At 43.8% G+C, this 13,060-nt stretch overlaps 1 protein-coding gene across 1 annotated transcript in view; it reads left to right on the top strand.

The window, feature by feature from the left end:
• Positions 1-6,433: 6,433 nt before the first annotated feature.
• The window catches only part of as3mt (arsenite methyltransferase), a 44,760-nt gene continuing 38,133 nt past the window's right edge, over positions 6,434-13,060 (top strand). The window contains exons 1-2 of the mRNA XM_078565126.1: positions 6,434-6,493; positions 10,660-10,711. Coding sequence (XP_078421252.1) covers positions 6,465-6,493; positions 10,660-10,711 — 81 coding nt within the window. The 5' untranslated portion in view covers positions 6,434-6,464. The remainder of the gene's footprint in view (positions 6,494-10,659; positions 10,712-13,060) is intronic.

The raw sequence follows: 13,060 nt of genomic DNA, 5'->3' as shown, positions 1-13,060 counted from the left end.
GCAACAAAATTTCCAATAAATTTTATCCTAAGAATGCTTAATACAGCCACTAGCCAAAACTCCAGGCATTGAAGCAATTAGTAAACTTGTTAGCAGCTCTTGGAGCCTCACTACATCTGAATATATGGACTCATCTGCCACACAGGACTGTTCATGTCTAGAAGATGTCATTTGTCTTTTTCACATATTCTAGCGTTGGAAAAATGCCAGACGTCATTCTGTCTTTGTTGTGATGTGGCAGATGATGTGTGCCAGACAGATCAAATCTCATGAGGGAAACTTGATCATGCAGTCACAGCTATTTTGCAATTTGTATTTTATTTTGAAATGCACGCCCTGAATTCAGAAGTAATAAGACTACCATGACTTAAGTGGTTTTTAGAAAACTAAATTAAACATTTATTAACAAAAGAAAAGATTTCAAGCACATACATAGGTCTACAAATTACTATTATAATAACTCCTAAAGCCCCTAATTAGTCTGGCTCCCAGTTACACCTCTGTTAAGGCAACAGTAAAAAACCAAATAGATTTAAACAGATCCAGGCAAAGTTACACGATACCCTGGACAGTAGAACTCAAAGTGAGTTTTCTTAGCTTCGGTTCCTATAGACAGCAACTGATGCACAGAGGCTGGAGGCTTTTCACGTTTGTTAGATCTTAGAATGCCTTCTCCCTGACACACAGCTTCATCTCCTTTATGCATGTTTCTCCCTTTTTAATGCAAATTCCATTGTTCTGATATGTCTTTGGAACTTTACCTTTCTCATAATATAAATCTTTTCATAGTACTAATTTTATTGGTAACCTTTTGGAAAAATGAACGCACTGTTTGACTTAGCTTCTTCTGGCTAAGTGTAACATCTTACCATCTCTTTGAAATTCAAACTAACCTAATTTATCTATAAATGCAAATTTTCCCCTCACCTCACATTCTAAAACTATGTATTTAGCATTTCAAACCTAGCTTTTTGATTGATCAAAGCCTCCAGACCACAACTGAATCCCATACACGCACACACACACACACACAGGAACTATTTAGTGTAAACCCCATGATTAACCCACTTTTAAAATAAATCACAATAGTATGAAAATTATTATATTTCCTTGATACTTTCATACCTCTCAATTGCTTTCTCTAGCAAATATCTTTCCAGCTCTATCTTGAATGAGCAGCACTATCCATTTCACTCGCAGCATTGCACTCTCAAGTGCAAATCAATTTCTTAGATATGAGTTGCAAAAGGTTAGTATCCAAGTACAGCAAGTAATTAGGAAAGTTAATAGAATGTTATCATTTATTGCGAGGGGAATTGAATACAAAAGTTGGGAGGTTATGCTTAAGTTATACACAGTACTAGTGACACCACATCTGAGTACTGTGTACAGTATTGGTCACCTTATTTAAGGAAGGTTAGAACCATAGAACACTACAGCACAGAAAACAGGCCATTCGGCCCTTCTAGTCTGTGCCGAAATATTATTCCACTAATCCCATTGACCTGCACCCAGTCCATAACCCTCCAGACCTCTCCCATCCATGTATCTATCCAATTTATTCTTAAAACTTGAGAGTGAGCCCGCATTTACCACATCAGATGGCAGCTCGTTCCACACTCTCACCACTCTGAGTGAAGAAGTTCCACCTAATGTTTCCCCTAAACCTTTCCCCTTTCACCCTAAAGCCATGTCCTCTCGTGTTTATCTCTCCTAATCTAAGTGGAAAGAGCCTACTCGCATTTACTCTGTCTATACCCCTCATAATTTTGTAAACTTCTATCAAATCTCCCCTCATCCATCTACGCTCCAAGGAATAAAGTCCTAACCTGTTTAATCTTTCCCTGTAACTCAACTCCTTAAGACCCGGCAACATCCTAGTAAATCTTCTCTGCACTCTTTCAATCTTACTGATATCCTTCCTGTGGTTAGGCGACCAGAACTGCACACAATACTCCAAAGTTGGCCTCACCAATGTCTTATACAACCTCACCATAACATCCCAACTCCTATACTCAATACTTTGATTTATGAAGGCCAGTATGCCAAAAGCTTTCTTTACAACCCTGTCTACCTGTGATGCCACTTTGTAAATGGTTGTAAATGTGTTGGAAGCAGTTCAGAGAAGGTTTACCAGACTAATACCTGGAATGGGTGGTTTGTTTTATGAGGAAAGGTTGGACATGCTAGGCTTGTACCTGCTGGAGTTTAGGAGAGTAAGATTGAAACACATAAGATCCTGAGGGGGCTTGACAGGGTGGATATGGAGAGGATGTTTCCTCTTATAGGAGAATCTAGAACTAGGGGTCACCCATTTAAAACAGATGAGGTGAAATTTTTTCTCTGAAGTCCGTGAGCCTTTGGAACACTCTTCCTGAAAAGGCGTTGGAATTTTTGAATATCTTTGAACATTTTTAAGGCAGAGGTGGATAGGTTCTTGGTAAGCATAGGTTATCAGTGGTAGGTGGGATACAGATTTGAGGTTACTATCAGATCCGCCATGATCTTATTAAAAGGCGGAGCAGACTCGAGGGACCTACAGCTCCTTGTTCGTATGTACATCTAGAAAATAGCCTTTCTTGTGTTCCAAAGGTTCACTCTCATTTTGGAATTTAAAAAAAAATCATCATTGCAGTTTGGGAGGTGGTATTGCAACTGCAATTGGACTAGAAATGAAAATGTGTATCGAAAACAACAGCCAAGATTTGGTTTTGGTGTCCCAATAATCAAATAGCCAGCACACAGTGTCTCAATTTATAGAGGAAGAGGAGATAATGGTGAGTTTCCACAAAGTGTATTGCTAATGTTTAGGGATAAAATAAGACCAAATGTACTCTGTTTTAATTTGCAAAGTGAGAGAGCAGCAGCTGTCTGAAACCACATTGGCATGAGCTTGACTTTGTACTCCTTGAACTGTTGTTGTCTATACTTTATCTCCTTTCCTTGAAAATGTTCAATATTGTCTAACCTTGGCCAGTTATTGGTTTACAGCAGCTGCTCCTGGGAGTGATAAAAGTGCAGTGACCCTCACCTCATCACCTGTTCTGTTCTTGAAACTCAAAAAGTTCAGATAAAAATTCTAATGAATCGACAGTGCATTAACTTTTATACTAAATATTTTAGAGGGGCACATATTGCACATTTGTTCATGGGTCAGCTAAAATTCTTGCACTGGTGAATCACTTCAGAGCAAGTGGCTGTGTTGTTATTCCATTTCCACACATCTAAACATCTTTGCCCTGCTCCCAAATGGTAACTGAGAGAGTAGGTGTAATGCTGAGGAAAATGAGCGATGAATTTTTGCTTGTGTTATGCACCTAAACTTCCCCTATGTGCCTTTGTGCTGTGTCCACCTGATTGCCGGATTTAGTAAGACTGATCATCTACATTAACTCCGTTTTCCTGCCCTATACCAATACCCCTTGATTCTCCTGGCATCCAATAATTTTACCAATCTCTGCTTCCTTAAATCCAAGGGATGCAGACTTGAAAGGATATGGCGAACAACTGGTTTGGCCATCCACCTCTAGATCTGGCTGGATCACGTAGAGCACTGTCAGAGCCTGCTCTTGTCTGCCCAAACTTCTCATCATTCCTGGATCATCCTGGAATGCAAAGATAACCCATGATAATTTTGCTCGACATATTAAATCCCTCCCTGTCTCCTTCACTGTTGCCTCCAACAATTAAGTGCAAGGAGCTCATAGACTTCTTTGTCACTAAGATCGAGACCATCCAATCAGCTGCCTCTGCCACGTCCTTCCCTTCCAGTAGCCTACCTCTAAAGTCCAACTCTAATCTTCCTCTAAAGTGCCCCCCCACCCCCCCCTGCCCTAGCCCTGAGGTTACATCTTTCTCAAATTTCTCTCCTATTTCTCCTCAAATCCTGTCTGAGCTCATCCTGTCCATGAAACCCACCACCTCTTGCTCCCTCGACCTTATTCTCACTAAACTGCTGACCATACCCAACTTCCCCTCCTGGTCTCCATGTTAGCCAAAATTGTTAATGGTTCTCTCTTTTCAGGTGTTGCCCCTCTTCTTTGAATCTGCTGCCATCACTCCTCTCCTCAAAAAAACCAACCTTCCGACCTCCTGTCCTTGCAAACTACCATCCCATCTCCAATCTCTCTTACCTCTCCAAAGCCCTTGAAGGTGTTATCACCTCCTAAAGCCATGCCCATCTTTCCCAGAATTCCATGTTTGAATCCCCCTAGTCAGGCTCCTGCACCTCCACAACACCGAAATGATCCCGCATGATCCCTGTATTAGCCTTCTCACATGCACCTCTAATTTCCTGACTTATACTCTGCCTGACACTACACCTAATCTTGGGGGCTAGAAACAAGTCCCATCAGCCTTTTCTGCCTTTTTTTGCTTCTTATCTCTACCCAAACTGCTTCTACATCTTGATTTTCCAAGCTATTCAGCCTTCTCCCTTCTGTCTTCATCTCATGCTTTATTAACAGGGATAATATCTGTCCTTTTCTATTTTACCTTTCTTTTGTAAAAGGCAAGCATCCTGGAATCTTTAATTCCCAATCTCAGTCATTCTGCAAACCTTGCTTCCGTAGAGGTTCATAGATCAAAACCTTTTATTTCTACCTGTGCTATTAGTTCATTTGTTTTGTGGTGAGTGCTTCTTGCATTCAGATACTGTATCTTTAGTTTTAACTTTTTTCTATTTTCTCCTGACATCACCTTAGTCACTAATGCCCAATCAGCTCGGTTATCCTCTCTGTCCCTTTCTAACTCGTTCTGCCTATTTTTACCTGAATTGTTACACTGCAGCTTTCGCTTGTTTCTGTTTAGATATGTTTATGACTTCCTGTGTTTTGGTGCACCCTTCCACATTATTCACTATGCCCCATGCTCCCCCATACCTCCAAATCTTAAGTCCAAATCAATTAAATATAAGGTAAACAACAGAGGTCCCTGCATAGTTTCCTCCAGACAGCACACCTCAAACAACAGAGGTCCCTGCATAGTTTCCTCCAGACAGCACACCTCACTTTCAGCCACTGGGCAATCTTAGCTTAATTCCTAAACTTTGTTTCGTAACCATGTTTCAATTCATTCTGCTAAATGATGGTACGGGAAGTGTGTGCATATTACAAGAGTTTTAACATTATGCACAGAGAAATAAATGGTCACCACACTTTTAGGAAGGATGTGAGGTTTAGCCTTAAGAGGCAGGAGAGGGGATTTACCAGAATTGTTCCTGGGATGAGAGAATTGAAGCTATGAAATTAGGTTGGAAAAATGGGGATTTTTTTCTCCTTGGGGCAAAGGAGATTGGGTGGGGGGGGATCTGATATAGAGGTTTACAAGATTCTGACAGGTTTGGATAAGTTAGATAAAGAAAGGCTGTCCCCATTAGCTGACAGTAAGCACTAAGGGACACAGATTTAAAGTTTTGGGGTAAGAGATACAGAGGTGGGGGGGATACGAAGAACTTTTTTTTACACAGGTGCCGACGAGGATGGTGAAAGCGGAGATGATTGATGATTTCAAAAGGAAATTGGATGGACACTTTCATGGCCAGGGGGGAATAGAGTGGGGGGGAGTGGGAGGAAGTGGGATAGAGTGGGGGGAGTGGGATAGAATGGGGGGAGTGGGATAGAGTGGGGGGAGTGGGATAGAGTGGGGGGAGTGGGATAGAGTGGGGGGAGTGGGATAGAATGGGGGGAGTGAGATAGAGTGGGGGGAGTGGGATAGAGTGGGGGGAGTGGGATAGAGTGGGGGGAGTGGGATAGAGTGGGGGGAGTGGGATAGAGTGGGGGAGTGGGATAGAATGGGGGAGTGGGATAGAATGGGGGAGTGGGATAGAATGGGGGGAGTGGGGGGAGTGGGTTAGAGTGGGGGAGTGGGATAGAATGGGGGAGTGGGATAGAATGGGGGGAGTGGGATAGAATGGGGGGAGTGGGATAGAGTGGGGGGAGTGGGATAGAGTTGGGGGGGTGGGGAGTGGGACTGAGTGGATTGCTCTCAAGAGCTGGCATGAACTTGATGGGCCAAACGGCCTCCTTCTGATCCGTAGTTATACACTGATAGTTATAAAGAGTGAGTCTTGCATTACAAAATTGAAAAAAAAAACGATTTATGTACTTTTTAAAAAAAAAAATCAGAAGTGCTGGAAATGCAGAACAGTTTGGGACAGGATTTAGCCAGGGACAGGACTGGCAGAGTCACCCAGTTTTTGGGAGCCTTTGGCCACATTAGTTTTCCCCCCCATTGCAGCTTTTCAGCAATGGTGCTTCCCCTCTTTGCAATCCACACACGGTCAGGGCCAGGGATTCGCTTTCTAAACGAGCCCCTAAACTCTGCCCTTCAGAGGTCTCCTTGGTTCCGGTATCGAACCCTGCGACAGGTGATTGACAGCCCGTTGCCGGGTTACGCGGTGACGTATGGGGGGCTGCTGACACCCGCTGGACTCTGGAGACTGGCGCGATTGCCGGAAGGCGGAGATGGCGCAGTGGGGCTGTTGTGGGAAAAGGTATTTGAGTTTGTGTAGTTAACACGAAGTGAAGGTGTGTGACGGTCAGTGCAGTTAGAGAGTGGGAGGTGCACTCAGTGTTGGTAAACTGACACAAACTGGACCTGCTGACAGTGCAAGATGCTGCAGAATAAATGACCCTTGTCTCTCCTGTGGGAAAGACATCATGTTGGTTTAATACCCCTTGCTTCAATTAAATTTGCTAAGTAACACTGTACCAGATGCACTGCTGCAACTCCCCAAGGCTTCTTGGACAGCACCTCTACTACATAGGGCAAGGGCGGCAGATGCATGGGAACACCACCACCCACAAGTTCCTCCCCAAGCCACACACCACCCTGACTTGGAACTAGGTCGGTGTTCCTTCACTCTCTGAACTCCCTCCCTAGGAAGCACTTTGGGCTTCCTACGCCACATGGATGGCAGCGGTTCAAGAAGGTGACTCACCACCGCCTTATCGAGGGCAATTAAGGGATGGGCAATAAATGCTGGCCCAGCCAGCAATGCCCGCATCCCGTGAATGAATTTAAAAAAAAAATCTGGAACGTGTGTGCAATTGGAGTTGTGAATTTTTACAAGATGTTAGGCAGTAGTTGATGTACAGCGTAGTGTGTTCGATTACAGGAAGGCAGTCAAAAAGCCATGGGGAGGAAGTCCAATGTAGATTCACTGGGCTCTTGTGAAGTTAACTATTTTGTTTAAACTGTAGCTGTTTACATTGTGACCTGAGAGAAATCCCCAAGATTTGGAAGAGTTAGGTTAAGGTGAATAGTAATCAGACTGTTTCCACTGATAGCTGAGGCAGTAAAACAATGGATTTAAGATAAGCATGAAACCAATTAAAGGGAGGACAGAAAAACATGTCACCCAGAGGGCGGATAGAATGTGGAATTCTTTGCCACAGTTAAAGCAGAGTCTGTTAATACCTCACAAACCAATCAGATATTTGGTTAAAAAGGAAATCTGCCGGCCTACATGTGACTCCAGTCCCAATCCAATTTGAAGAACTCTGAAGTGGCTGAACAAGACACTTAGCTGTACCAGACCACAATGGAAAAGTCACTTTGGGGTATCTTCACCACAAGAGCTGCAGGAGTTCACCGTCACCTTCTCAATGGCGATTAGGGATGGGCAATGTTTGCTGATCTTACCAGCAATGTCCACACCCTTTGAATAAAATTTTTTTAAAAAAGACACATTATGATTTAAAATTGTCAGGAAAGTTGGATGTTTCTGTACACGATGAGATAAATGTCAAAACGTCAGGATGTCACCGATAAAAGATACGTTAAATTATGTTTTTCCCCCAGAAGAAATTTTATATTAAAACACTGAATTTTTGACAAAAGGGCTCCAAGCTGGTTGATCCAACCTCCTCCTAGGATCAGCTGAGGGGACAGGGTGCTGATCGAAATGTGTGCTTTTGCGAAATGAGGTTGCATTTCAAGCAGTTGAAAGCCATGCTATATTATGACAAGGCAACAAGACCGCTCCTTTAGATTAAGTTAAACTTTCCTGCTCCCTTAATATTTTGAAGGTGCTAAATTATCGGTAGAATTCGAACCATGGTGATGGTGTTGCCAGTGGAACCTCAAAATCTAATGAGTAGCAAATGCATGAGAGGGGCAGCTGCAAAAACCAGTAACTATCAATGGTGATTCACTGGAGATAGAGGGACTGGACGAAGAGATTGCTGCTGAAGAATAGGCGAATCACCCAGTGAAGGTTGGCCATTCCACAGCTTGAAACGCCACGTTTGAATTTTCCTTATTTTTGAATGGTTGAGGAATGACTGCACGAGTAACTCAATGTCTACAAAGTGCTTTAGGCTGACCTGAGGATGTGAAAGGTGCTGCCTCAGTCTAGGACGGAGTAGCCCTGTGAGCGTGGGACTGGATAAGCAACGTGGAGATGGTGATTTGAAATTCCACCATAGCAAGATGTGAAAATTATTCTGGTGATTCGTGGGCTAACACTTGAAAAATAACCATGAATGCTGCAGGATTATGGTGAAAAACTGACAAAGGAACCCTACCTAATCTGGCCTACATATGTTCAGTCCCATTTTAGGTCCCTTAATGCCTTTGAGGCAACTAGGAATAATTATAGTGGTATCATTCACAACCTAGTCCTTGATCTTTGCATTGAACTCTGAGTAGGAGCTGTCCCCTGCCTAACCCAAACTGCTGTAAGTGTTTTAGATATATTTTCTGTCATTTTGTGCATTAATACTGTGGATACAAGAGCAGGTCAGAGGATGGGAATTCTGTGGCTAGTGACTCCTCAAAGCCTGTTCACCACCTCCAAGACACAATTAAGGAATGTGAGGGAATACTCTCCACTTGCCTGGATGAGTGCAGCTCCAACAACACTCAAGAAGCTTGACACCATGCAGGACAAAGCAGCCAGCTTGATTGGCACCCCATCCACTACCTTAAACATACACTCCTTCCACCACCAATGCACAGTGGCAGCAGTGTGCACCATGAACAGATGCACCCCGCAACTCACCAAGCCTCCTTCAATAACACCTTCCAAATCTGCAACCTCTACCACCTGGAAGGACAAGGGCAGCAGATGTGTGAGAACACCACCACCTGCAAGTTCCCCACCAAAGCTCAAACCATCCTGACTTGGAACTATATCTTCATTCCTTCACTGTCACTGGGTCAAATTCCTGGAATTCCCTTCCTAACAGCACTGTGGATGTACCAACACCACATGCACTGCAGCGGTTCAAGAGGGCAGCTCACCACCATCTTTAAAGACAATTAGGGATGGGCAATAAATGCTGGCCTAATCAGCAACACCCACATCCCGTGAATAAAAAAAAGAACAATGATTTAAGCACAATTTTGAATATTCTCTCAGGTTTTTGACTGATTTCAGGGCTATATGCCCTCTTGTTTTTAAGGGCTTGTTTGGTAGGCTGAGCTCTCTGTCCCTGTGGTTTTGCAATCAGTCAGGTTCCTGGTTGTCTGTCCTTCACATTGTTTTATTAATTGTATGAAATGAATCCAGCCTAGCTGTGGATTTTGGAACAGAAGGAATTGCTGGAAAGCCTTGTCTTTTATTTCCCATCGAGTCAAATTATTCCATTGATCCTCTCTTCACTCGAAGGTGGTAAACCCTGGTCTGCTCACCCTGCGACAGGAGTGACTGTTCATGTGAATTACTGCATTTATATAGCCCTTTTCATGACTTATGGATGTCCCAAAGCACTTTACAACCAATGAAGTACTTTTTGAAGTGTAGCCATTGTTATGATGTAGGAAATGCAGCAGCTAATTGACACACAGCAAGATCCCAGAAGCAACAATGTGATAATGACCAGATAATTTTTTTTTCTGTGATTTTGATTGAGGAATAAATATTGACCAGGATCCTTGGAAGAACTCCGCTGCTCTTCTTCCAAATAGTGCCATGGGATCTTTTCTATCCACCTGAGGGACCAGGCGGGGCCTTGGTTTAATGTCGCATCTCAAAGACAGCACCTCCAACATGCAGCATTCCCTCAGTACTGCACTGGAGTGCCAGCTGAGAGGACAGGAAAGGGCCATCTGCTCTATCAAGCCTACCCCATCAATACATGATGCATCATCTCTGGACCATTGATCCCATCCCCCAGTCATGAATATCCCTGGAGAGGTGCAATAGTTGAAACAAAACCTTAGCCGAATTTAGAAAAAAACTCTAAAATTCTTCTCTACCCCTAAAGGCAATAAAACAAACTCCAACAGACCATGGTGACTCTTATCTATAATCCTAACTGCCCCACTTCGAACTTCTATAACATGTGGTGTCCTCCACCCTCAGAAACTCACCCTGCTCCCTTCAATGAGGCTATATTATCACATGATTTGGTCAAAGAACTACTTTCTGTTCCCTATAACCTCCTCCAGCCCCCACAACCCTAGATGCTCAAGAGGCCAGAACTGGAGATGTGCAGAGACCTCCGAGGTCCTCAAGGGGCAATTAAGAATGGGCAATAAATGCTGGCCTTGCCAGCGATATTCACATCCTGCCGACAAAATGGAAGAGGTAAATGGATCTTCCATAAATGTATTTCTTGTTACCATGTCAATGCACGCGTTCCTAAATGAATTTTTTTTAAGAGAAACATATAGCTAGTATTTGATCATTAGTTTTAAATTTTTTTTTTCTAGTTTCTCTTCCTCTGGATGTTCGCAAGATTTGGGAATTCATGAAGATGTGAAGGTAATGTACTTCTGATGGAAATTTTATCTTTCTGTTGATGTTATTTATTTTTAATTGTCAAAGCACCAATCTTTTAAGTTATTGGATCTAGTGAATCGACATTGGCGTTTCTCACAGTGAGTTGTACACACGAATGTTGAGGGGCAGTGGTGGGTGGGGTGGCAATGACAAGCTATAAATCTCCCGTTCCTCAGCTTTTGAGCTATGACATGATGAATGGTTAATGTTACAACTTGAACTATTTGGTTTTTTGACACTTCTCGAGGTGAGCAATGTCAGGGCTAGGACTTTGACTGTCATTTTGGTACTCAATGTCACCATGGAAGAACTTACAGAACAAATCTGGGTTAGGATACATGCAGAGTAAAGGCCTATCTGAATGACCAGAGAGCACTCCTTCACCTCAGCATCAGGATTGTGTAACTTACCAATCGTTTCCTGTATCAGCCTCTTGTGCCTTAGAGTTGGTCAGTGCACTACCCTACACGAAACAGAATTGTACAGATAAGGTGGGTCACTGATTCCGTTTTTGGTTTGGACTGAGTTAGTGGTAGCTGTAGGGGTTTATAGAATCATAGCATGGTCACAGCACAGAAGGAGGCCATTTGGCCCATTGTATCTGTGCCAGCTCTCTGCAAGATCAATTCACCTAGAACAACTCCCCCCTACTCTTTTTCCCAGTATTCCTGCAGATTTTTCCTCTTCAGATAATGATTGGGCTCAGTGCACATGGGAGAGAAAAATTAGCCCAGAATTCTCTTCAGTTGAGGTTGTTGTGTAAGTACGGGATCAGGTCCATCAGTCCTGACTGCCTCCATCATTGAAGAATGGTTACTAAGGAGAGCTACTGCACTGCAGTCATTATCCAACAGTGTTCTAAGCCTGAGGTCAAGGTCTCGGAGAGAGAAAGAGAGAAATATTTATTTTTAATTCAGTACAGGGTTTCAAATTTCATCCAGTGCAGTAAAGTTCTCCCAGTCTGTCCCCCACATGTTAGAGACATCTGGGATGATGTCCGCTTTCCAAGGTAGCTGAGTGTGATAGCTCCCTCATTTCTGAGGCAGAAGGTCATCGGTTCAAGTCTCACTCCAGAGACTTGAGGGCATAATCGAGGCTGACACTTCAGTGTAGTACTGAAGGAGCATTGCCTGACTTCTGGATGAGACATTAAGCCAACGCCCCAGATACCTTCTCAGGTGGATGTAAAAGATCCCACAGCGCTATTTGAAGAAAGGCACTGGTCTCCTGGCCATCATTGAGCAATAATGCCAGTCTGGTCATTTTTCATTGCTGTTTGTGGATGCTTGCTGTGTGCAAGGTGGCTGTTGTATTTCTTGAATTACAACAGTGACTACACTTAAAAAAGATATTTGGTTGGCCCGTAAGGAGCCTCTGGGTGTCCTGAGACCCAGAAAGGTGCTGAATGAATGAATGAAAAGGTGCTGGTGTTTCTCCTCCTTCCTGCAGAAGCTCAACAGGGTCAAATTCCCAAATCCTGAAACGCTCTGTGCTTGATATCAGCTTGTTAAAGCCTGCCTCAGCTGTCATCAGCCATCGAGAGAGAGAGAAAAAAAACAAAATTTCCATTTCTTCAGCACCTCCTCAGCTTCTCAATGAAGCGATTGTTCTAGAGACAAGCAAAATTTTCACACCACAGATTTCAAAAATAAATCAGATCATTTGTCTTTTTCCGCTGGCTTGGGGGGTGAAGGAGATTGTTGGACAAGACAGAAGGAGAACTCCCTGCTATCGAAAGGAGGGAGCAGTTACTTCTGCTGGAGTGGGCAGATGGGGGCTACAGTTTAAAATCTGATTGAACAGCCTGATGGTGCAGCACTTGCTCAGTGTTACAATAAAGCGCCAGCCTCGATGATGTGCGGAAGCGCTCAGAGTGGGGGTCGAGCCCAAGCCCTTCTGACCCAGAGGCGGGTACGCCACTAACGAGCCACACCTTGGCCTATAGCGTATTTGTAACCTAGAGTGTGGGGTCCTAACCTGGAATAGGGACTTCAGCATTTGGGCTCCGAGCTGACACAAACTTCACTAGCAAACACCTGCCACGGTGACTGTGGAATCATTGTGCTCTTTATACCACAGTGATTCGGAGCTGCCTTAACGTCCCTCACCCAGTGCCAGCTGAATACATAGCAAACACTTTATTGCAGGATTTCCCTGAACAGGAGTGTCCAGAAAATGTGGAACTCCGTCCCACATGAAGTAGTTGAGGTCCGTAGCGTAGCTCGGTGCTTCCCACTGTGACCTCGTAATCTCAAAGCCTGAAAATTGCCGGGAGCCCTGAGTGAGAGAGTGGGGGGGGGGGGGGGGGGGGGGTGGGTGTGGAGGTCTGGC

This window comes from Cetorhinus maximus, chromosome 20 (assembly GCF_964194155.1).
Source record: "Cetorhinus maximus chromosome 20, sCetMax3.hap1.1, whole genome shotgun sequence".
Taxonomy (NCBI): Eukaryota; Metazoa; Chordata; class Chondrichthyes; order Lamniformes; family Cetorhinidae; genus Cetorhinus; species Cetorhinus maximus.
The sequence above is the reverse complement of the archived record's forward strand: the minus strand, read 5'-3'. Positions and strand labels throughout refer to the sequence as shown.